The 25,861-nt window shown below is 32.8% G+C and overlaps 2 protein-coding genes across 5 annotated transcripts; one reads left to right on the top strand and one right to left on the bottom strand.

Moving 5' to 3' along the window:
* The first annotated feature begins 420 nt into the window (after nt 1-420).
* On the top strand, nt 421-24,420 carry LOC128169668 (MKRN2 opposite strand protein-like). Of its 4 annotated transcripts, none has more exons than XM_052835781.1 (5): nt 421-444; nt 20,935-21,170; nt 22,894-22,943; nt 23,082-23,247; nt 24,156-24,420. In XM_052835781.1, exons 2-5 carry the CDS (start codon nt 20,950-20,952, stop codon nt 24,379-24,381), a joined length of 663 nt encoding a protein of 220 aa, XP_052691741.1. In that variant the 5' UTR covers nt 421-444; nt 20,935-20,949; the 3' UTR covers nt 24,382-24,420. The 4 variants fall into 4 exon arrangements, with proteins under 4 accessions (XP_052691741.1, XP_052691733.1, XP_052691743.1 ...); XM_052835773.1 differs by lacking the exon at nt 421-444 and adding an exon at nt 20,785-20,849; XM_052835783.1 differs by lacking the exon at nt 421-444 and adding an exon at nt 20,785-20,849 and having other exon boundaries at nt 20,924-21,170.
* Nucleotides 3,204-20,670, bottom strand: LOC128169699 (uncharacterized). Its single transcript, XM_052835796.1, has 32 exons — nt 20,541-20,670; nt 17,527-17,684; nt 15,149-15,262; nt 14,924-15,052; nt 14,568-14,785; nt 13,948-14,049; nt 13,306-13,622; nt 12,932-13,037; nt 12,215-12,350; nt 11,947-12,119; nt 11,082-11,836; nt 10,926-10,966; nt 10,773-10,826; nt 10,350-10,433; nt 10,139-10,192; nt 9,749-9,805; nt 9,468-9,548; nt 9,067-9,225; nt 8,790-8,828; nt 8,654-8,722; nt 8,504-8,560; nt 8,327-8,395; nt 8,177-8,233; nt 7,028-7,096; nt 6,891-6,923; nt 6,508-6,552; nt 5,971-6,108; nt 5,767-5,886; nt 5,304-5,582; nt 4,490-4,589; nt 4,329-4,387; nt 3,204-4,201 (listed from the first exon to the last, which is right to left on the bottom strand). Exons 1-32 carry the CDS (start codon nt 20,668-20,670, stop codon nt 3,638-3,640), a joined length of 4,566 nt encoding a protein of 1,521 aa, XP_052691756.1. The 3' UTR covers nt 3,204-3,637.
* Nucleotides 24,421-25,861: the final 1,441 nt, after the last annotated feature.

The following is a 25,861-nucleotide window of genomic DNA, read 5'->3' as shown; positions in this document are numbered from 1 at the left end:
AATTCATCCCCCTAAAGTGATTTTATCAAACGGATTCGGCGGTCAAAAAGTATATTTTATAAAACCATGAGTAAATAAAAATTTGATCTTCCTTATAGTTTGATCGAGAATTTTACTTAAAATATTATGTAGAATTTTTCAAATGGTGTTAGTTGTTTCGGGGGGGGGGGGGGGGATGGGGGGGTTGAATTTACGTAGGGCGATTTGCAGTGGCACAAAGAGGACTGGCTTATTTGGTTAACTCGTACGAATTCTTCTACAAGCTATTATTTGTTGTTTTTGTTTTTTTTTTGGGGGGGGGGTTATTATAAAAAATATGTTTTTCATAAATTGCAAACTTATGTTTTTAACTACACATTTCATAACTTTTGCTTTAACAATTTTCCACGAATATTTTGCGAACGCTTTACCTATTTCGAACCAACCCAAACAAACTTGCTGCAGGTGAGACAAGTGTTTTTTTGGAAAAACGTTAATCCTAAATACAATGGCGTGAAGTCACCTTTTCCCGAAACATAAAAATTAAGGTTATCGCTTATTTTTTTTTGGAAAACCGATCCCGACAAAATTAATTTTTCAAGTGAGATAAAAGTATAATACAAATGAAATTAATAAAAAAAAAATAAGGAGGGTAAAATAATTTTGAAGCACATTTAAGTAGAAGTGACTAATTAAAGTAATATAGGAATTAACTTAATTTTTTCTTTATGATTATGGTGTATAAACTACCTTTAGAGACTTTCTGAGTTGGTATAAAATTAGTTATCAGTTAAAATATACGATTTTACGGAATTACGGAAATTTTACGATATTTCCGATAAAAAAATAATCAAAAATAATAAAATGGGGGTTTTGCTAATGATATTGTCGTGAAGGATATTTCACGCTATTGTGGTTTTATAAGTATGTAGAAAAAAGGTGACTTCACGTCATTGCCGTCATACAAGCGAGTAGACAAAGGTGGGTACAAGGCACACTATTATGGATTCATAAATCATATAGATACAGGTGACTTTACGCCATTGCAGTTTTTTAAGCATGTAAATTAATAGAGGTGACTTCACGCCATTGCAGTTTTTTAAGGCATGTAAATAGAGGTGACTTCACGCCATTGCACTTTTTTAAGCATGTAAATAGAGGTGACTTCACGCCATTGCACTTTTGTAAGCATGTAGATAGAGGTGACTTCACGCCATTGCAGTTTTTTAAGCATGTAGATAGAGATGACTTCACGCCATTGCCGTTTTTTAAGCATGTAGATAGAGGTGACTTCACGCCATTGCCGTTTAATAAGCATGTAGATAGAGGTGACTTCACACCATTGCCGTTTTATAATCATGTAGATAGAGGTGACTTCACGCCATTGCACTTTCTAAAGCATGTAGATAGAGGTGACTTCACGCCATTGCACTTTCTAAAGCATGTAGATAGAGGTGACTTCACGCCATTGCACTTTTTTAAGCATGTAAATAGAGGTGACTTCACGCCATTGCACTTTTTTAAGCATGTAGATAGAGATGACTTCACGCCATTGCGGTTTTTTAAGCATGTAAATAGAGGTGACTTCACGCCATTGCCGTTTAATAAGCATGTAGATAGAGGTGACTTCACGCCATTGCCGTTTAATAAGCATGTAGATAGAGGTGACTTCACGCCATTGCCGTTTTATAATCATGTAGATAGAGGTGACTTCACGCCATTGCACTTTCTAAAGCATGTAGATAGAGGTGACTTCACGCCATTGCAGTTTTTTAAGCATGTAGATAGAGGTGACTTCACGCCATTGCGGTTTTTTAAGCATGTAGATAGAGGTGACTTCACGCCATTGCCGTTTTTTAAGCATGTAAATAGAGGTGACTTCACGCCATTGCCGTTTAATAAGCATGTAGATAGAGGTGACTTCACGCCATTGCCGTTTAATAAGCATGTAGATAGAGGTGACTTCACGCCATTGTCGTTTTATAAGCATGTAAATAGAGGTGACTTCACGTCATTACGGTTTATAAAGCATGTAGATAGAGGTGACTTCACGCCATTGCACTTTTTTAAGCATGTAGATAGAGATGACTTCACGCCATTGCGGTTTTTTAAGCATGTAAATAGAGGTGACTTCACGCCATTGCCGTTTAATAAGCATGTAGATAGAGGTGACTTCACGCCATTGCCGTTTTATAATCATGTATATAGAGGTGACTTCACGCCATTGCACTTTCTAAAGCATGTAGATAGAGGTGGCTTCACGCCATTGCACTTTTTTAAGCATGTAAATAGAGGTGACTTCACGCCATTGCGGTTTTTTAAGCATGTAAATAGAGGTGACTTCACGCCATTGCGGTTTTTTAAGCATGTAAATAGAGGTGACTTCACGCCATTGCACTTTTTTAAGCATGTAAATAGAGGTGACTTCACGCCATTGCCGTTTTATAATCATGTAGATAGAGGTGACTTCACGCCATTGCACTTTTTTAAGCATGTAAATAGAGGTGACTTCACGCCATTGCGGTTTATAAAGCATGTAAATAGAGGTGACTTCATGCCATTGCACTTTTTTAAGCATGTAAATAGAGGTGACTTCACGCCATTGCAGTTTTTTAAGCATGTAAATAGAGGTGACTTCACGCCATTGCAGTTTTTTAAGGCATGTTAATAGAGGTGACTTCACGCCATTGCGGTTTTTTAAGCATGTAAATAGAGGTGACTTCATGCCATTGCGGTTTTTTAAGCATGTAAATAGAGGTGACTTCACGCCATCGCCGTTTTTGAAGCATGTAAATAGAGGTGACTTCACGCCATTGTCGTTTAATAAGCATGTAGATAGAGGTGACTTCACGCCATTGACGTTTAATAATCATGTAGATAGAGGTGACTTCACGTCATTGTCTTTTATCAACCTGTACATAGAAGTGACTTCAAGCATGTGGATAGAGGAGACGTGTTTCACAGGTTTTTTTTCTTATTTTTTTTTTTTTAATTTTTTGTATATATTGTTTTACACAATTCTACATTTTGTTTTAATTTTAATAAATATTTCAACTTTCTTTACCTTTTTCTTGTCACAAAAAATGGTTTACTCATTAAATCAGTTGCTTGTTGTTGTCTCCATCATTCACATTTATATATAATTTATAATATTTAAATAGATGTATCAAACAATGACAATTTATTGTTGGCTGCTTCATTTGGGTAAAAAGACAAACAAAAACAACAATTGTCAAAGTTTAATTATGAAGAAAAAAACCTTATATATCATAAGAATACTAAGATCGAGGTAGTTTCACAAACTTCATAATGAAATTCGACGTATTTCATAAAAATATGCAACATATCAATAAACCTTTATACTCTGTCCACCGATTCTGCTTCCACCACTCTGGCATAAAATTACGATAATCATATATACCACATAGGCACCTGAATATACTTTAAATATTTACCCTCTTCGATCCGAATAAACTTGTGTATTATTAGGTAGACGGAACATGTTTTTCATTATAAGAAAACTATACAATGTCAATGCATGCGATGTTTGTGTATTTATTTAGTAAGCCAATCAAAAGTGATGAAAGCGGTACCCTGTGACAGACTCTTAGTATTTTATTCTACATGTTTGTGCCAGTTTTGATGTACTCAATAAAACTTAAATTTTCCTGACTAGAACAGATGACAAATCAACTCCATGATTTCTGAAATACTCCAGATACTCGTTTGTTAAGTGGAGTTGTGGAGGAATGCATATTGATGATTTACAAAAAAGTGGATTTTTAGACTGAATGCAATTGGCAGACACGTGGTAGTATTTGTTGTTAAAAACTTCCCGTAATTGTCTATTTTTTTTATCAAAAAATTTCTCAAGTTCTCTGTGCCTGATGGCTACATCTCTCGGACATTTCAAGGGCTTTTCAAACTTGTTTCGACATCCTGCGCATATCTTTACACGATTTGATAGCTTACACAACACAAATGGTTCCCGTGTGGCATGAAGATCTGAAAGGGGCGAGGTTGTACCTTCAGGCAACTCAGGTTTTCTTCTTTTAATATCGGGGAGAGATGTTTCCACGAAACCGAAAGCATGGTGTTGTGATTCTACTCCACGGCATGTTTTGCAAAGGAAGTAAAAGGAATTACGCTTTGCGTTGTCAAATGTGGTTGGTAGATCGGCACATTCAAAGTGGTGCCACCATTGGCAAGAATTGCATTGTATCTGTATGAAAGATATTCAAAATAAGAATATAAAACATATTTTAAACTAAAAATTTGAAAAACAAATTTTTCAGCAATTGTTAAATGCGTTAATATAACAATGCACTTAGACTTAAACATAAACATACCCATCTATGAAAAAGTTTGTAACTTTGACCACATGAGCGACATAGGTTGGAAACATTGCCTTTAAAACAGAAAACAATAAAACAATGTTATGACAAGAATTGCATTTGCTATCAAATGATAGAACATCTCAATTTATAGATTTATGGAGACTGTTACATACCACAGTTTCCTAGTATAATCGCAGCAATTTCTAATCGGATTGTGCCCATTTGTCTAGAGTTGAAGAAAAGTGGCTTCCTTTGTAGCAATAATTCTGCAAACTATTAAATTGTCAATTGTTACTATCTTTAATAGGTATGATTACAAAAATAGAAAGTATAAATCTAAATAAAAGGTATATATCAATTCGGTTGTATTTAGTCATACATCTATATATCATATTTATCTTGATTTAACAGAAAAATTACTGAAAATAATTTTGCTAGCTGCACTTAATTAAACATATGTTTGTACAAATACCAAATTATCTGTGTTGTTTCATTTTATGAAACTCAGTTGTGTGTACTTATTAAAAACCCAACCGTTTACAACTTAATTTTCAATAGAATAACTTATTAACTATTGAAACACAAAGGAAACAGTCTTAAAATTCTGTATGGAAGACCATTCTAAGCTCAGTTACAAGTTGATTATATTCATATTCTGATGTTAAAACACTCATGTCTGAAATGTGTAGAAGTAGAAAAGAAATTTCAACTTGCTTCCTGCATGAGTTGTACCTAAAAAAACACAATTCCTGTTTTGCACATTTGTTATTTTTGTGAAGGTATATTTATGAGGATGAGATATTTCTCTTCTTATAAGTTAATCTGCATAATAGTATTACTAGAACATGTATTTATAATACTGATTTCCGACAACGTTTTCGTTGTGTTATCATTTCTTTAAAATGTCCTTGTTAAATTGTATTTTGTATTTGTCTTTGTTATGCAAGGATTGACAAATACCGACAAAACCAATAAACTTCTACCTACTTTCATAACATAAACACCACAGCTAACAGAATCTAGTTGTTTGCAGTGCGGGGCAGTTTCAATCTTCCATTTACTCGGTCCAGATGATTCAAGTCCGGCTGAAAACCGTCTGTTTATGAATGTTTTCCATGACTGAAGGATGCTTTTCTTTTTTTTATCATTCTCACCCAATGGGTCTAGGTACATAATAGTTTTCTGGTGTGGAAAAATTACCACAAGCTCCCAATGTCCACTGCAGTTGTATGGACAAATAATTTTGTCGTAACAATTCAGAGACAACTGCAAATGGATAATCATTGAGCAGATAAAATCATTTCTCTCTTTGTTCTAAGATTATAAAACAAAGCTTCTACATACTTTAACTTGTATTGACAAATTAATTAAAATAGAAATTCAGTCGATTTGAAAAAATTCATCTTATCTAAATCATTATACGAAAGCAAAAATCCACATTCAGTCTTACTTTCGACATAAGTGCGCAATCGTTCGGTTGTAGAAATAATCTTCCCGCAACAACACAACTTATGAATGATACACAGTTGTTAGAGGCGTCTACAAGGGACTGCATGTATGCATCAATAATCTAAAAAAGTGAATTCTTAAGTCAACCAAAAAACCCCATTTTACTAATTAAAATACACATATGATATAGAGAATTACAACATACCTCATCAGTGACTTCCATCCCACTCCTAAGCGAATCAAACGAATATCCGTACAGCTTATATTGCCCAACAATGGCCATTAATGAAGTTGATCTTCTGTGGTTTTTCCAGATTTCCTCAATGTCAGGAATAATGGGATTCTTTAATACCAGTAAAAGGTAAATATTTTAAATTTCTTTTGTATTAATGTCAATGTTATTTATAATTATTACCCCATTCTCAACAGCTTACATCTTCATGTACATATACCATTCTTTTTATACAAACACCACATTTTGTTCTAATGAATTTGAAATGATTTTTCAGACTTACATCATATTTTTGAGAAGAATGCATTTCTTAAAAATGTGAAAGTATATAATTAACAGATAAAAAGCGTTATGAAATATGGCGTAAAACGTGTGATAAAGTATTATAACATCATGCTTATCAATGCTTATTGTTATAGGTTAAATTATCATACCTTTAAAATAGTGAAAATAAATATGAGACCATGTTTCAATTGTGATATATATAAAATTTCCATTTTAATAAAATACCTTGTGTTCAACGATATATTTTCTTTTTCGAATTTCTGGACAGGGCTGTAAAATTTTAAAGAAAGTTTAAATTTTGAAAATTTCTAAAAATTTTAGAATTCGAAAACTCTTGAAATATTCAAATATATGTAATCTTATATTCTTATTACAAATGATCAAACACAGCAAGTCCCCAAACATCGTTTGTAATACATAAAAATATATCTTTTCAGAAGCTAAAAGATCAATTAAAAGGTTAAAAGTTCAATAGCAGACAATAAAAGTAAACAATATTAATATTAACAATAGGATTTATTTAAACATTTCATAAAATATCTGACAATATCGTTTATATATTAAAATATTGTAGACTATTCCGTACTTAGTATCAATAAAACAGATACCTTATCTTCATCTCCTGTTTTTTGTTCTGTATTCTTCAACGAAAGAAATGTATAGATTTTTTTTATTATATTTGAAAAACTAAATAAAAGATATATTTTCGAAGCATCAACATTTGAACGATTATCATCATAATTACCTTTGTTGATTTGCGGGAGGATGTGCAATCGTCGGTTGGCAATTCGCTTTTAGGTTTGTCTTTTGAGTTCTAAAATTTCAAAAACAAATTAAATAACGAGATAAAGAGAGAGAGAGAGAGAGAGAGAGAGAAGAGAGTGAGAGAGAGGAGAGAGAGAGAGAGAACATACCGTTCACAGCTCTAAAATTAATAATTGCATAATCATGTTAATTTGTATGAAATCAATTCCAGTATAACATTATTTTTAAGCCAATTAAGAAAATAACGTCAATATAAAAAGAAAGTGAACAAATTTTAATATATCAAACTTTTAAGAATTACAGGTACCACCTACATGTATCCTAAAACCGTACAATTACAAAACAAAGTATCTTGATATCAAACAATCCACACAGATTTAAAAATGGAAATACAATTGTACTTTTGAATGCTGTACAGATGACACGCGGATTTTCCTTTTTGGCTTGTAATTCTTTATTGAATCGGGAATGTCATCGTCATTTAATCGACATTCACGTGGTTTTATTCGCATTAGATTTGGATTGTAAGGATTGACTTCAGCGTAATCAGGTACTGGAATCTGCAATGTGTAAAAATACAAAGCATCAGTAATTCAGAGGGAGAGAGAAAGAAATAGAGAGAGATTTTGCATGATATAAAGAGGGATATATTGAGAATATTCGACTCATAATTTTTTAAAAGTGTAACTTTTTTTTACTGATTCAGACAATTTATTTTACAATAATACTCAGTGGATTTATTAAATATGAAAACAATGCATTTGCATTTATTATCAGGTACGCACGGTATTATTAAAAGGTGTAGCGTTTATTAAATCGAATTTACGTATATTTAGAGTACCTTAAAGTATGGATTGTAAGGCACCTTCTCAAAAAACATGTTAAGCTCCTCCTCCGTAAAAGACGAACAACTACTTGTGTCCTGCAGAGAAAAAGATGTGAATGGATTCGATTTGGGATTTACCATCAAAGCAAATTGACACGTATCACAAATACGCAAACAATTAAAATATTATAGTACATACAATGTATATAGAGATATTCAACGGGGTACAAATAAGTTTTCGTTAAACAATTCTGACCAATTAGCGCAAGTACATGTACATGTATATGCTCAAAAAAGGAAAACCTTGTCATCTTGTGTAGCATCATCTACTGGTTGAGCACTCTCGTTTTCATCAACAATCTATAATATTAAAAATGTTGCATAAAAAATGAGATACATTTGATAATTTCCGATGCTTAACATCAACATTTGAACGATTATTATCATAATTACCTCTGTTAATTTGCGGGAGGATGTGTAATCGTCGGTTGGCAATTCGCTTTTAGGTTTGTCTTTTGAGTTCTAAAATTTCAAAAACAAATAAAATAACCGGAGAGAAAGAGAGAGAGAGAGAGAGAGAGAGAGAGTGAGAGAGAGAGAGAGAGATGTATATGCCCGTAAAAGGAAAACCTTGTCATCTTGTGTAGCATCATCTACTAGTTGAGCACTCTCGTTTTCATCAGCAATCTATAATATTTCAAATTTTGTATAAAAAATGAGATACATTTGATAGTTGACGGTGCTTAACATCAACATTTGAACGATTATTATCATAATTACCTCTGTTAATTTGCGGGAGGATGTGTAATCGTCGGTTGGCAATTCGCTTTTAGGTTTGTCTTTTGAGTTCTAAAATTTAAAAAACAAATTAAATAACGAGAGAGAGAGAGAGAGAGGAGAGAGAGAGAGAACATACCTCTACTTTTGCATCACTGATTTTAGTCTGTTCACAGCTCTAAAATAATAATTGCAATATCATGTTAATTTGCATGAAATCAATTCCAGTATAACATTTTTAAGCCAATTAAGAAAATAAGTTGTAGTAACGTCATTATAAAAAGTGAACAAATTTAAATATATCAAACGTTTTAAGAATTACAGGTACCACCTATCCTAAAACCGTACAATTACAAAACAAAGTATCTTGATATCAAACAATCCACACAGATTTAAAAATGGAAATACAATTGTACTTTTGAATGCTGTAAAGATGACACGCGGATTTTCCTTTTTGGCTTGTAATTCTTTATTGAATCGGGAATGTCATCGTCATTTAATCGACATTCACTTGGTTTTATTCGCATTAGATTTGGATTATAAGGATTGACTTCAGCGTAATCAGGTACTGGTATCTGCAGTGTGTAAAAATACAAAGCATCAGTAATTCAGAGAGAGAGAGAGAGAGAGAGAGACTCGTATAATTTTTTAAAGTGTAACTTTTTTTACTGATTCAGACAATTTATTTTACAATAATACACAGTGGATTTATTAAATATGAAAACGATGCATTTGCATTGCAAATATTATCAGGTACGCAAGGTATTGTTAAAAGGTGTAGCGTTTATTAAATCGAATTTACGTATATCTAGAGTACCTTAAAGTATGGATTGTAAGGCACCTTCTCAAAAAACATGTTAAGCTCCTCCTCCGTAAAAGACGAACAACTACTTGTGTCCTGCAGAGAAAAAGATGTGAATGGATTCGATTTGGGATTTACCATCAAAGCAAATTGACATGTATCGCAAATACGTAAACAATCAAAATATTATTGTACATATATATAGATATCCAACTGGGTACAAATAAGTTTTCGTTAAACAATTCTGACCAATTAGCGCTAGTACATGTACATGTATATGATCATAAAAGGAAAACCTTGTCATCTTGTGTAGCATCATCTACTGGTTGACCACACTCGCTTTCATCAACAATCTATAATATTTAAAATGTTGTTTGATAGATTTGATAGTTAACGGTACTTAAATGCAAATATCATTAGTGTTTCAAATTAAATAATGACCTTATTATTAACCCCAAGACACTTGTAAAATATGTACTTTTACTGAAGCATTATTATATTGCAGTATCATTAGCAACAGCTACGTGACGTACACACATCCATGTAAGCCTTTTTAATTGATTTGAATTTAATAATAGTGAACGGAGCACCCCTCACCAATATCACAGTAGTCTTAATTAAAATATGCTTTTAAAAAATCTACTAATTTCTTTTAAACTTGAATAGAAAAGTAAAAGAAGACATACCTCTTGAGATTGTGAGGCATCATTCAGTTGTTTTAAATCTTCGTTAACAATGCTCTGCAATTTTTAGATTGTTTAACCGTCTTATTTCATAAGAACTTTAATACAAGAGTCTTCAAAAATTATTAGAAAATTATCTCAGTCAATGTAACATCATAAATATCATGAGTGCGCATTAAATGATGGATCTAACGAAATGACAATTTAAAAATACCGTCTTTGATTGTGTATCATATTTTGTCATATCTCGTTTTTCGTCTCCATGATCAGGGTAACTTGAATCTTCATCGACAATTATCTAAACGATTATTGAAATATTAAAAATAATAATTATAAAGATGAGGAAACCTTGATTTTCTTTTTATGAAAGTACGTTACCAAATGGCAATTTAACTGATTTGAAAGACTTAACACAAAAGAATGTCTTAATGCTTTTTGATTTAGATAATTTTGATAAAAGTAATTTATAAGTTTTAAAAGTTGTATGTACTAGTAAGCAAATCATTCAGGCAGTAATTGTTATTTTGTCTCTAAATATCAAACTATAAAAAACCTAGCAAAACTTAGACCAAAAAAAACTGCACGTTTTTAAATTACATTCCTTTACAAAATAGATAGTAAAATAAAATAATACAACCTGAAAGTTGTCATGATCCAAAATCGTCTCTGTGACGTTTCCTGTTGCATTGCTCTTAAATATACACATTCATTATTCATTATTATAATTTGAAAATTCAAAATATATGAACTGATGGATTTGGGATTTTTTGAATATAAATCTGAAACTCACCTTCTTAGATTTTGTTTGGTCTTTTACTTTGATATCACCAACTGAAATACGATCATTCAGTAATTTTAGATGTATGATTAATCTATAATGAAATACAAATAAATTATTATACAAATCATTTCCATTGTTATATTTTTTTTAATTTCAAATTAATACCTCGGCTTTTTTTTCTTATCCGTCTTCTTGTTTTCAAAGTTCTTTTCAAAAATGAAAATGGTACTTTCTGTTTTGGACAACGCTGTGTTCCCCTTTTTCTTTTTGAGAAAGAACTCGGTATTCCATATTCATTTTTTAACTTTCTCAGAATGTCATTAATGTGCCCAATGCAGTCACTGATTGCCTGTTCATTGTTGGAGTTATTTATAAAATTTCTTAATCTATTTAAAGCAGCATTAGCAGTGAACACATTCACTGGTTTAGAGCCACTTGTTGCGGTTAAGAATTCTTCGACACTTCCGTTGCTGGATGTAGCTGCAGTTGGACTTGAATGTGGTTTATCATAAGTATCATGGGTTTCTGATGTTTCTTCATTCATCCACTCCAAAAAATTTCGATCACTGTTAAAAAACTTTGACGCTAAATATTTGGTACAAATTTCAAGCGCTGGTTTCTCCAAGGTCAAAATGGCCAATATGTGTTTACATGGTAGGAAATGGAACTGAAAGTCCACACACTCACAATCTGGCTTTGACAAATCAACAGCGTAACAGTCTTGGAGAGTTGAAAGGGACGAGACTTTATATTTTGTTTCCGTTATTTTTTCTACCATTGATGAATCTATAATTGTTGCATCTGTCAATCTACTTAAGCAATGTTGCATAAATGGCGCCGTTTTTTCGATTAAGAATATTGGTATGGATCCGTTGTAAGCTTTTGATGACTTTAATGGCTGAACATTTTTCGACACATATCTGTAATTTAAATCGATTTTTAGGATACATTAACGAGTACAAGAGTTTGCTAAAATTATATATGTGCGTGCGCGCACGCACGTGTGTGTGTGTGTGTTGTAAATACTTACTTTGTAAGCATTTCTTCGAAATATCTCTTTATGATAACTTCCACCAAACTCTCAATACTTCTGCAACTATGAGCATCCAAAAGGTTCTTTAAAATTCGGTGGTGTACCTCTACTCCATTTGTGGTTGTTACAACGGTGTTTTCGTTTAGAGGTCTGAATGCTCTAACCCATTTCTAAATGTACAACATGTCATTATAGCATTTTCTTAATTAAAGTACTAAATCATATCTATAGTAATCAATCATTTGAATTGAACTACATTCAGTACCTTGGCAACACTTAACCACACGTTATTAAAATAGTTTTGCAGATGTTCATTCTCCTGAAATATTGTTGCGTTCTTAAAAGCAGTCACGTTTTCTTCGAATTGATCCATTGTGAGGGAATCGGCTATTCTCTGAAAACTGTAAATAAAATATATATATGTAAATATATCAATGTAAAATTTGTCTAACTCAATTCATAATAAAGCGGAACCACAATCATTTCCCTTTAAATCTTTTGATTCGAAATGTTTTTGTGACAGCAGCATGCATATGAAAGCGCCTATCTGCCATACACTACTTGATTGCTACCAGCGTTCGTTAAAGACCAAATTATTTAAAATCTAATCGTTAAGAACATGCGCCGTATGTATTTATCAGTATCTATCAGATACTGCATATTAATGCCAACGATTTTTCCGCACTACCCGTAAGTAACACATGTCAAAATTGTATCTTGTAGAAAAGGTTGATTTATACAAACGTAACACTGGACAATTCTAGAAATTTGAACTCAATCAAAATATTGACATTTTATGTGCCAGAAAACGGCGAGACTGAAACATATTTTAATTTGTAATTTCTTCTTTGAACAATGGCTCAGTGGCGGCATGAAATTTAACTTGTCTTTATTATATAATGAAACATTTATTAAATGCACAAAACAGCTTATTTTGTCCCAAGGCAAGTGTGCAAAAAAAAAATAACAGAAATTCACATACTGTCGTAATGTTTCATCTTTTTCTTCCCCAACCATGTTTTCTTTCCTTGAAACCCATCTCTTCCAAGCCTGTGTGATGTGAAACTTGCAAAGAAACTGAGAACAATCTATAGGTAAAAATAACAACATGAGTTAAGATAGTGAAGCGCTTTTTATAAATGTTTAAATGCCCGCTGAATAAATTAAAGCAGTTTTTTTTAAAAAATCTTCTAACACAAAAATTTCATCAAAGAGGAATTTGATTTCAGAAGGTGAAAAGGTTTATAAAACCTTTTAATATAATGAAATATTTATAAAATTTTAGTAAACATACTAGCTTATAAAAATAAAATTACACTGTATACAGATAAAACATTCCAAAATGATACACAGTACCTGGAAACATTTTTTGTAAGGCATTGCTATGTGCGATGTCACAATCACTAACAACAGAGGACGGGTTCCACTGCGGGTTCCATGACTTTAGAATAGTAAGGCCATCGAAAATGTCTTTTTCGGTTTCATCTTCTGTTATAATGATGCCGATGGGAATATAACCAACGTTTGTATGAGCAACAAGCTCATACAAAGGAAGTTTATATTTCGAGGTGTTAAAAGTACTATCGATGACAAAACATTCCCCAAAAGTTGATAGTATCTTTTTCTGCCATTCTGTCTGTATTACAATCAGAAACTTTTCATCTTTTTCTTCGCTACAAAATACCATTTGTCAATTATAACTGATTTATACATTTAAAATTTGATAGACTTCTTTCTATGCGCAAATATGTGAAGAAAGTTTATGTAGCTATCTGTTAGCATACCGTTTGTTAAAATAGCGAATTGCCATCTTGTCATAAAGTTATTTGACATTACAGTGCAAATCAGGAAAATGTCACTCTACATTGAAATGTAAGGAAGATGTATGTATACAACAGCTATGCCAAGCTGTATTGCAACATATTAAAAAAAGTGATAACGTTTTTTTTAGGAAGACCTTTTACTAGAATGTCATTTCAAATAAATGTAACCGTTTACCAATGGGCTCTAAAATAATAGCTAAAAGTTCCATGGATATCCGCATTTTTAGAGAGATGTTCTAGATGCATCCTAGCATTTTCCTGTTCTTCATTGGAGTATCTTGAAATAACGTGAAAAAAATTAAAAATTAGATAAGGCATATATTTAACCATATGTGTCACTTGTATTTACACGGTTTGTAAGATTTTATTTTCCTTAAACGCACTTAAACTTATGACACAATAAATACCAAATTTGTTGAAAATAACCCACATTGTAGACTGTATTAAACTTAAAAAGTCGAATTGTCTATCTTATGGCCAGTTTTAACGGAATGTCATGTTGTAAATTTAAAATTTACCGGGTGACAATAAATTCAAAACTTACAACTTGACAACATGTCAGGAAAACCCAGCGGCCAAAACTCGGTAACTAATTAAAAAAAAAATTGTGACTTATCATGTGTTTAGGAAATCGGAATTAATGTGTACAATTGAATTCATATTTGGTTAAGGCCATGGCGTAATGGTTTTAACGGCAGATATTCAGCGAAATTTGTCGAAAATTCGTTTGAGACGTAAAATAAAAAATCAGACATTTACCTCTTTAACATTCTAGATTAGCACTTAGTCTATTACCTGTTCTTTGCAAGTGCCAACTGTATATGATTTGAAACCGTTTTGTTAGTCGGAAAATACTGCTTGTTCAGAAAAGATGGCCTTTTTTTCAATGGGAGGGTTTTAACATGCTTCTCTAATTCTTTCTTGACTTCTCCAACTTTCACGACGCCCTCCTCCGCCAATTCGTGAATTTTATTAGAAATCTCTTTGGAGAGATTTCTAGTAACACCAGCAATCTAAATTAATATAAATATCATATAATTTAATACATACCAGTAAAATTTACATGTTTTGTGTTCTTATATAGATATCTGATGACCAAAATATCATTAAAATAGTTTGAGAATAAAAAATAATAACTACAAATAACGTACTTTTCCAGTGAGATGGTCTTCATGAACATTCCTTTTGTGAAGAACAAATAGTCTCTCAGTGGATCTTGGTTTTTTAGGATCTTTTATGGTTTTCGAAATATTTGTTCGTATTTTCCTTGACAAGGGTGCCTGAAAGAAGAGGAAATTATTTTAAAACATAAAAGAGCTTAAATACATAAAATTAACAGATAATTTATATGAGGTTTATTTTGAAAGATTTCGTACCTGAAAACCTCTAAATATAACTACTTCTTGAATAACAAGTTTACATGGGCACCCTTGTTTCTTCGTTCTTTTAAAATGTTTCTTCTTCCTTTGATATTCATGATCAAGATTTTCCTTTAATAGAATTTAAACAACCTCATTTAGAACAATACAGGTTTGTCAGTACGTTTCACTATACTATACATTATTTCAAACACATGCCTCTTAAACTATAATGACTAACGGTCACCTCTATTTAGACGCTTAAGTACAACAAAATGGCGTGAAGTCACCTCTATCTACATGCTTATATTACGGCAATAGCATGAAGCCACCTCTATCTACATACTTATATAACGACAATGGCGTGAAGTCACCTATATCTTCATGCTTATATAACGACAATGGCGTGAAGTCATCTCTTTCTACATGCTTATATAATGTCAATAGCGTGTTGGCAACTATATCTTCATGCTTATATAACGACAATGGCGTGAAGTCACCTCTATCTACATGCTTATTAAATGACAATGGCGTGAAGTCACCTCTATCTTCGTGCTTATAAAACGACAATGGCGTGATGTCAACTCTTTCTACATGCTTATAAATCCACAATGACGTGAAGTCACCTCTATTCTCATGCTTAAAAAACGGCAATGGCGTGAAGTCACCTCTATCTACATGATTATTAAACGACAATGGCGTGAAGTCACCTCTGTCTAAATGCGTATATAACGACAATGGCGTGAAGTCACCTCTATCTACATGCTTAAAAAACGGCAATGGCGTGAAGTCAACTCTATTTACATGCTTATTAAATGACAATGGCGTGAAGTCACCTCTATCTTCGTGCTTATAAAACGACAATAACGTGAAGTCAACTCTTTCTACATGCTTATAAATCCACAATGACGTGAAGTCACCTCTATTCTCATGCTTAAAAAACGGCAATGACGTGAAGTCAACTCTTTCTACATGCTTATAAATCCACAATGACGTGAAGTCACCTCTATTCTCATGCTTAAAAAACGGCAATGGCGTGAAGTCACCTCTATCTAAATGCGTATTAAACGACAATGGCATGAAGTCACCTCTGTCTGCATGCTTATTAAACGACAATGGCGTGAAGTCACCTCTATTTACATGCTTATTAAACGGCAATGGCGCGAAGTCACCTATATCTAAAATGCTTAAAAAAGTGCAATGGCGTGAAGTCACCTCTATTTACATGCTTATTAAACGACAATGGCGTGAAGTCAACTCTATCTACATGCTTATATAACGGCAATGGCGTGAAGTCACTTCTATCTACATGCTTATATAACGATAATGGCGTGGAGTCACCGGCACTGATTGATAACTATTGTTTTTATTTACAAGGTTATTTACATATTAAACACGGGTTTTATGAAAATTCGTCCTCACTCTTTAACATCCAAACTTATTGTCCTCTGTCTCCAACGTGTACCCTGGGTATGGCTATAGCAATTATCTCTTACACCTCAGACTAACCCATAACTCAATCAACTACTAAATTTCATCTCTCAGAACTCTATCATGCACAGTAAACAAATGACAACTACAGATATTAACTCAGAAATTATAGACTCATGCTCGCTCTCTGTCACTTTCCTAACGAGCTCAAATGTTACCCTAGGGAAGCAAGGCTAAAACGCCTGCGTCGCGCACCTGCAACCTTATCAAACCTTTCATACGATTACCACATAACGGCAATGGCGTGAAGTCACCTCTATTTACATGCTTATTAAACGGAAATGGGGTGAAGTCACCTCTATCTGCATGCTTAAAAAACGGCAATGGCGTGAAGTCACCTCTATCTTCGTGCTTATTAAATGACAATGGCGTGAAGTCAACTCTATTTACATGCTTATTACACGGCAATGGCGTGAAGTCACCTCTATCTTCGTGCTTATTAAATGACAATGGCGTGAAGTCACCTCTATTTACATGCTTATTAAACGACAATGGCGTGAAGTCACCTCTATTTACATGCTTATTAAACGGCAATGGCGTGAAGTCACCTCTAACTACAAACATATAAAACGACAATGGGGTGAAGCCATCTCTATCTACATGCTTATAAAACCACAATGGCGTGAGGTTGCCTCTGTCTACATGCTTATATAACGACAATGGCGTGAAGTCACCTCTTTCTACATGCTTATATAACGACAATGGCGTGAAGTCACCTCTTTCTACATGCTTATAATTATAAAACCACAATGGCGCGAAATCACCTCTATATACATTTTCATATAGTACCACAATGGCGTAGAGTCACCTTTATATACGACAATGGCATGAAGTCTTATCACCTTTACTTTAATAAAAAACATTTTTGTTTGAAGTTACTTATTGCATGTTTATGTTATTCTTACATTTTGATGTTTTTTCTCTTTCTTCCTTGGTTTGCCATGAATGCATGCTAAATCGCAGGAACCAATGACAACGAAGGGGATGTTTTCTATCACGGGTCCAACCACGTTATTGTTTCCAGAAAACCAAATTCTTTGCTTCTGAAGGTCGTCAGGAAAATCTTAGAGGGAAATAAAGGGGGAAATTGTTTACATAATATTTACTCACACGAACAATGGATAGAAAGTTTCATTTTATCATGCCCTAAGCTTTAAATATCATATTCTATAATAGTTTTCAAATAATATCCCTTTATAGAACAATGTATTAGTCTTAATGAAATGCAGACCTGCTCAAGAAGTCTTTATTATTAATTTTAAAGCCTTTCAAAATTTAATGTTGTTAAAAAATGTATTAAACCTTGAAAAATCAACTAATAATGAGGTTTTTTTGGGGATGCGGACTATGGGTCAGAGTACGGAGCATGATGTGACACTATTCAACACATGTAGGATTTTCTTTTTAATTTTGTGATTTGCTTGTTTTATTATCGACGACAGAAGGTTGTCGGTAAGTTGATACATGTATATATAAACTAAAAGTAAGTCTTGAGCTATTTTAAAGTATATATAGTTCTACGAAACTGAAGTAAAATATATCACTCTATTATTAGTTATGCTCCAAGACTGAAATCACTATAAATTAAATAAATAAGGCTATTGTTACCCCCCCCCCCCCCTTCCCCATCCATCATTTATGCTTCTCTTATGAAAACCCAATGTTTCTTATATCATTAAAAATGATTTAGTGTTAAATTTGTATTAAATATGGCACGGTAAATTACTCGGTAGCTTTGCGTGCAATGTTGACTGCTCAATTCTCATAGTCCTTTCAGTACTAGAAAGTCTTTAGATTCGTTTTGAATGTTTTTTTTTAATTGTTAAAACATTCGTTTAAATAGTGATAGTAAATGGAAGAATCTACTGAATATGTATTAGATATTTAGTTGGACAGTGAAAGCAGTCGTCACATGTTTTATTGCATTCCTTCATTTTATAAACAATTAACCTGATTTTTTAAACACTACCTTTACTTATATCGAGCCCTCGGTCGTTAAAGGGATTATATTACAGAAGTGAATGAGTGGTGCTGCAGATTCGCTGATAAGGTGACATGTATGTAAATCATTTAATTATTTTTCGTCGCTAAGCAATGTATATACAAATGTCTTAATAAATACATGTACAAAAAAGGAGGAAATTAATACAAGCACATAATTAAATAAAAGGAATTGTTTTCATTTCGTTCTTTTCGTTTGACCTGAAACAATTATAATCATTATGATCAATAACACATAAAACACAATCTTCCTCTGTCTTGGATTATCCTAAGGCTGTTAACATTTGTCTATTCTGATTGTTTTCTCGTTTTAATTTTATTTCCACAATATAGAGTTGTAAGATATTTTATCAATATGTTTTTAGCATATTGCAATTCATACGGTCAAGCATTGTTACATGTACATATTCAACAATGAATGTTAAGTTACTTGCAACTTGTTATCATCAATGCTAGCTTTGATATTGACATTGATATTTCTTTCATGCCGAACCTATCTAATTAATACCCAGTTAATTGATGTCAAAAGTTTATACGGGTATACAGGTTTGTTAGTGTAAACAATATACACTTCAATGCTCCGTTGAACAGCAACCGCTTCAGTGACACAGATCAGTCTTACAAATAATTAATTATTGCTTCAATCTTAATTTTTTAAAAATATTTCTGCAAAACCTTGTTTGGGCGACGACCGCTGCGCTTATTAAGACGCCCTTTTACCCCCCCCTCCCCCCCCCCCCCCCCCAGTTATTGTTCCCACCTGTTTCTTCAAGCAAACTATCAACTGTCTCGCTTTGTCCCAAATGTTCCCTTTACCTTTGGTTTTGCATCATAAATCTTGATTTCATCCCCACTTTCGTTACTGCTTGGTAAAAGGGCAAACCAAATGGCTGTTACAGTTTCAATTATAATTTTATTACGGTTGCAGTGCTGACATTGACAGAATGACGTGTGGTTCCTCTCTTCATCGCCGATGAAGCCTAGTCAAACGTGAGATTTCGACAAAAATTTCAATTGTTTCTGATGCAGAGTAAGTTTACAAAGTAATTTACACCGCCCTTACTCTCTTCGGGGAGTTATTTATGACCACAACAGAGGATTGACTGTTGATGGAATTGATAAGGCTGTTCCAAATTTTAACACTGGTGTGCAAGTAATTAGTCTGATCTCGATTTAACCTCTGGACTGGTGACAAGTTGATTTCATTTTTTAAAATTATTTATTTGTTAGTGTTAATAGCACACATTAGTTAACATTTAACTACGATAATGAGTAGGATTTTTTGCAAAGGACTGACACACAAAAACAAAAACAAAAACGGAACGGAATGGAACACACAAAAAAAAAACGCGTACATCTGAGTTATAATTCTCCGATAAAATGATGCGTAATGATTTAATTCATTAACTTGAATATATTTTAAACAATTTAAATCTCTTTTAAAAAAATATTCGGCAACTAACATGACATTTAAATTATGTGTTTATAAAATATTATTTTTACAACAGACATCGCTATAATTTTTATTAGCAGGCGCTGATCCAGATTTTTTTCTCCAGCTCTATATAATAATTGAAAACTTGTATACATGCCCTTCAGCTCTGGGTCCAACATTGGAAATAAATAAATAATTATTATAAATAACATTTTAATAAAACAAATTCTAAAAAAAAGAACCGTATGGGGTTTTCTTTTGTTTTTGTTTGGTTTTTTTTGCGGAGGGGGGAGCGTTTTTCTTAACGGAGAGTGCACTGGTTGTAAAAAAAAAATCAATAAAACTGAAAAAATGATAGGATGATATGTCTGAAACTTATTGCATGCAGCAAATAAATTAATTTGTACTATTTAGTAAATGTTTCATTGAAATAAAACAGCCTGAAATCGTTCATGAATTTGATTTCAAAAGATTAATACTTACAATTAGTGTTAAAGGATTTGGTTTTTCGAGCAACTACAAACTGCGAATTAGTTTCAATTTCAATATCCCTAACAGCCCTTATAGCCTCTTCAAAATCTTTATATTCTGCATTTTCATCCATCTTTATCATATGAAGTGTCTGCTTCGTGCAGCATCTTGAGCACGAGTCCTAAACATCATGTCGAGCCCGAAGCTAATATAGTCGATAAATTTACCTGAACTTCCGGTGACTTCACGCCATTGCGACAAGAGTAATATCTAGAAGTTGTCGCCCGAGGGACACAGGCCTAGACAGTTAATTTAATTGATGTAATTGCGTTTATGTTTGTATCAAGTTATTTCAATCCAATTCATTGTAAAACTGTTAGTTAAAATTACCTTAGTTTCTTTGCAGAGAATCAAGAAAACGATGTCCAGACAAAGCACGCCGGATATCCTGTGCTGGCAGCACTGTGACAAGCTGACCAATATTCTGTGTTTTTCTGTCCCTCCTGTTTGTCCTCTGTGTCACTATAACACGACTCACTCGCCTAGTCGTATCCCCCCTTACAAACTCCCCTCACCCCTCACCAATGCTGGAGAGTCACCGGTGTCACTGGTTGTAAGACCAACAGTTGGAACTTTTCTCAGGTATGTCGATAATTTAATTTCTGAATTGCACACTAAAAAATTAATTAAAAGAAGATCTACAATTAAAGTACAATGTATAACTGATTATTACTATCTATGCTAGGGCTCCAAGGTTTTCCAGTCCTTTCAAATCCCCACAAACCAAAGGCAGATCTAAAAAAAAAATCATTAAACAGGTTTGGACCCAACGCCCAAATGGGATATAATAGCCCGTTCTGGATATAATTGCCCAAATGGGATACAAATTTAAAGTGTGAAAAGTAAAAAAAAATTGATTTTGAAATTTCAGATACATGTATAAATTTTATCCACATTAGAATTATTGATGAAATGTATCAACTTTTTCTGTAACCATACTATAATTACGGAGATTAATCCCTCAGTATATCCAAAACTTCTTGGGGATCAATTTTACAAACTATTGACATATAGACAAACTTCTTAACCAAAAGTTCTTGTATTTGATACATATTAAAGTAGTCCGAGTATCGCACTACGTCATAATACGGATTTTACAATGTTGGTTCGACTTTTACAAAGCGTTTTAGATACCCGGTATTGATTTTACTCTACATCGCTGTTGTAAACAATGGCAATAATAAGCAATTGGAACGGTAATATATGTATTCTATGAGAGATAGAAATGATTAATGTTGAGAAACTCGATTCTGTTAAAGTAAAATGAAAAACAAAGTTTCTGATTAACCGGGATCTCAGGTATGCTTATATCTTCTTTGTTTTGATGCCCCCCCCCCCCCCCCCCCCCCCCCCCCCGAAATTTTCTTTTTCTTTTACTAAAACCGGTTTAAATGTAGAGACAGAAGCTATTTCGAATTTAATCAATCGTCAATTAATTAATGTTTAAATGATATCTAACATTGTTGACAGATCTAGGCAGAAAACTAGCAAAATGTGATTTTTACGGATTTTTTCGTCAGAGTCTACTTGGTTTAGAGCTTATAGCGTGAAAAGTAATCCGTCAACATATCATTTATTTTACCAAATCTTTTTTCTGAGATGTCAATCTATAGAATAAACACCATGAATTTAAGTTTGAGTCCATAAAATAGTAAAAAAAATTACCAAACGCGATACTAGCATTGCATTTTTTCTATTCTATTTTGATACATCAGGTCCATAAAGCGTACTTACTTACAAAAATGTGCGCAAAATTATTGATGAGATATGGCTTAAATAAATATTTATTTATATATACGGACGTCTGGCAAATTTCATAATTGTCAATAATTTTCGCAAGGGGGTACACCCGTCCGAGAGGTGATAACAAACAAACTAGCATGAAAACATGCATATTTTCTTTTGTATATGTATTGCTAGAATGTATATTTATCATTTAAAGCTAGGCTTTTAATGATTGAGTCCATTTAGTGCCGAGTATAGGACTACCTTAATGCAGATTTATATCAAAAGTTTCAAAATCAAAAATTTTTATTTATGCACTTTAAATTTATATCCCATTTGGGCTTTTATTTCTTGAACGGGCTATTTTATCCCATTTGATTGATTGGTCCCAACGTGTTAAAACAAGCTCACCCATAACCTTGGTTTTTTGGGAGTAGAGTTGACCAAAAATCTTTGGCTAGCAAAGATCATTTTTCCTGTTAAAAGTTGATGTCAACTTCTTCACAGATAATGGTGACTTCTATGTCTCCTCAGCTTTTGCATGCATGTTTATTTTATCTTTTGGTAATGTTTTTTGCAGAAATTATGACAATTCTGTCAATCTACACATCGGAGTGACTGATACAAAAGGTGAGATATAAAAACATCTATTAACAAAAAGAATATGTTGTACATGTATCAGTATAAGATTTCCAAATTTGTATAATTCACTGCAAGATGACAAAAAGAAGGAAACACTCTAACAATAGTTACCAATGTGGATTTCAGGCACAGTGTATGACTATGATGAAGATGGGGTTCATGTAGGGGTAGCAGGGTGGGAGGAATGCCTCGTGATTCCACTGTCAAATAGAGGCGTCACACCCCAGATCTACCATCTCTGGGATGCCACGCTTCATAACCTATCTCAGTCCAATATGTGGACAAAGTCAAAGTAAGTGACCATCTTATTCTACCATTGAAATATATTATACATTTATTGTATGATTGTGAGGGAAACATGAAGATTTATTCCCCTAAGAAAAATCATATTTCCCAGGGGCATCACAGATTGATTTTTCTGGGTGGAATAAATCTTCATATTTCCCTCATAATCATGTAATATATTGTTTATTATACCGAATGACAGGTGATAATAAGAATACATCAGGTTCTAATCGTTTTTCAAAGCTAGTAAAGCAATGACTTAGTGAATGTTTACTGGTTTCTTTCTAATATATGTCAGTTTTCTGATATAAAAAAAATTGAAATCACTAATCACATCGTATTCTCATCCTTTGATATTTCATAAGCATGGAATGAAAATTCGAAGGGGTGGGATATGATGAAAAATCTTAATGAGGATCGCTATGACAGGGAAATATGAAGTTTTATTTCCCCAACACGTGACTGTCTAGAATCAATCAGATGTTGTGTTATATAGAATAATCATACTGAGGTATATTATAATGATACCCTGTCTGTCCTCTCTTAAAAAGTGACTTGAAATGCATTTAATATCATCATTCTAATCCCCATCATCTTTCAAGTTGAACAATTCGTTAAATGCTTGTGACATATTAACTTCAAAACTGTTAACCTCTTCGACTGTATTATGGTTTTTAAATGCTTTAGCTTTCCACACACTTTACTTTCAAAAAATTTACATGGAATTTAAATATTTTTAATTAATAAGTTGTGCATGTTGCTTACCAAAAAAAAATTAATTCCACCTCATACTCGAGCATAATTATAGAGGAAAACACATATACGTGTAATTAAACTTTCAATAAACTAGTACATGATGATGTATATACATGTATTTTTGTTATCTAATACTTATATTTTGTTGGTCTTTTGCAGGTACATTGAGGACCGTCACAACTGCTTTGATTTTGTGATCTTCTTCTTGAAGCAGGTTGGGTTCAGCAGACAAAATCTCTCTGCTGAGAGTAGGAGTGCACTGACCCATGACATTATTCTACCTCAGATGTCAAAGGTTGTTCAGTACATTACACTCTATAGGAATATAGCAAGCTTTTCTTACGTGTGTCAGGATGTTCAAACAAAATCTCTCATGAAAAAGTGAAGAGATGCATGCGCGGATCCAGAAAATTTTTCCAGGGGGGGTCCGAAGGATAATTGTGTTTGCCAGGGGATGTCCGAGGCATATTTTCGCGATAATTTTACTATGTAAATTTAATAAATTTTCATTTTCAAGGGGGGGGGGGGGGGGGGGGTCGGGACCCCCCCCCCCCCCCGACCCCCCTCTCTAGATCCGCGCATGAGATGTATACATATACCTGTTTGCATATGTAAATTGCAGTTTGAATTTGTTTAACCTTTCCTCCCCTTTTCTAGTCATATACCCACTTTCTTGATTAACAAAACCAAAATACATGTATTAAAATGAAATTCATATTCTACACATACGATCAAAAGGAGATAGCCATGATTTTAAAAAAGAGAATTTAATATTTAGAATCTATGAAAAATCATGCCAACGGGACAATTGTAGTAAAATTCTGTGCTTAAAACAATTCACAGTTAATTCTTGTGATTGTAATTAGTATATTAAATTCAATGTACATGTAACATGCACCATATCTACATTTTGTTAAAGAAATGCAGGAAATGCATGACATAACATATTTTATTTATATGTTATATATTTTCAAATTTTATGAGATAATAAAGTGCATTGACCTTTTATTTCATCTGTTATCATTTTATTTTTAAAAATTCTATTTTTTACCATGAATTGCTGCCAAATTGTATTTATTATTTATCATTAAAGCATGTTTATGCATAATATAAATGGAAACTTGTTCAATCTTTTAATTTCTTTTGTCATACATTTACCAGTAAAATCAAATATATTGCTATACATTGTTTGTACTTTTATATTGAAATATATTTTTTTTATTTTTCATAAGCATAATCATGATAATGATATATATCTAAACTAAAAGCAGTTTAAACTTTCCTTTTAGTCCTTTAAAAAAGATTTGAAAATGCATACATCATGCTTTTAAAAGTAACTATATATTTTTATACAGCTCCTTATACATGTTCATGTATGTACATTGTGTTCATTTCATAATTCAAAGTTTTATATCAATACATGTTCAATAAATACAGTAATAAACATATATTCTTTGTTATTTTTACCTATATTTACAGAAGTGTGTGTGCTGTAGTTTGCATGGATCTAAAGAGCAAACGTATATTTGCAAGATGATGAATTTATATATAAACAAGAGGCCCAATGGGCCACATCGCTCACCTGAGCAACACTGGCTTTATATGGGCGTTCAAAGGATATTGTGCCATGTGGCCCCTCGGTAGATTAACCAAAAAAGAATATCCGAATTTTCACTTATTTTTGCACCTTTGGCATATTTACCTTTATGGAATACAATTTTTACCGAAAATAAGATCATATGCAATATAAATAACTAAATTTTCAGTTGGTGTTCACGGTTAACTTCCAGTTCCCCTTTATTTTAGCCCCCCCCCCCCCCCAATCACTTTATAAAACGATTAAAATACATATGAGAGCATAAAGG

The sequence above is a fragment of the Crassostrea angulata genome, chromosome 1 (genome assembly GCF_025612915.1).
Source record: "Crassostrea angulata isolate pt1a10 chromosome 1, ASM2561291v2, whole genome shotgun sequence".
NCBI classification, from domain to species: domain Eukaryota; kingdom Metazoa; phylum Mollusca; class Bivalvia; order Ostreida; family Ostreidae; genus Magallana; species Magallana angulata.
The sequence above is the reverse complement of the archived record's forward strand: the minus strand, read 5'-3'. Positions and strand labels throughout refer to the sequence as shown.

Bases quoted from the DNA above. Each gene is read 5' to 3' on its own strand.
- LOC128169668 (XM_052835781.1), top strand. From the start codon at position 20,950: ATGTCCAGACAAAGCACGCCGGATATCCTGTGCTGGCAGCACTGTGAC. The intron at 21,171-22,893 runs GTATGTCGATAA...TGTTTTTTGCAG, and splicing joins ACAGTTGGAACTTTTCTCAG to AAATTATGACAATTCTGTCA. The intron at 23,248-24,155 runs GTAAGTGACCAT...GGTCTTTTGCAG, and splicing joins AATATGTGGACAAAGTCAAA to GTACATTGAGGACCGTCACA.
- LOC128169699 (XM_052835796.1), bottom strand. From the start codon at position 20,670: ATGATAAAGATGGATGAAAATGCAGAATATAAAGATTTTGAAGAGGCT. The intron at 8,723-8,789 runs GTATGTTCTCTC...TTTAAATTTTAG, and splicing joins TCAGTGATGCAAAAGTAGAG to AACTCAAAAGACAAACCTAA. The intron at 4,388-4,489 runs GTATGTAACAGT...TCTGTTTTAAAG, and splicing joins GATTATACTAGGAAACTGTG to GCAATGTTTCCAACCTATGT.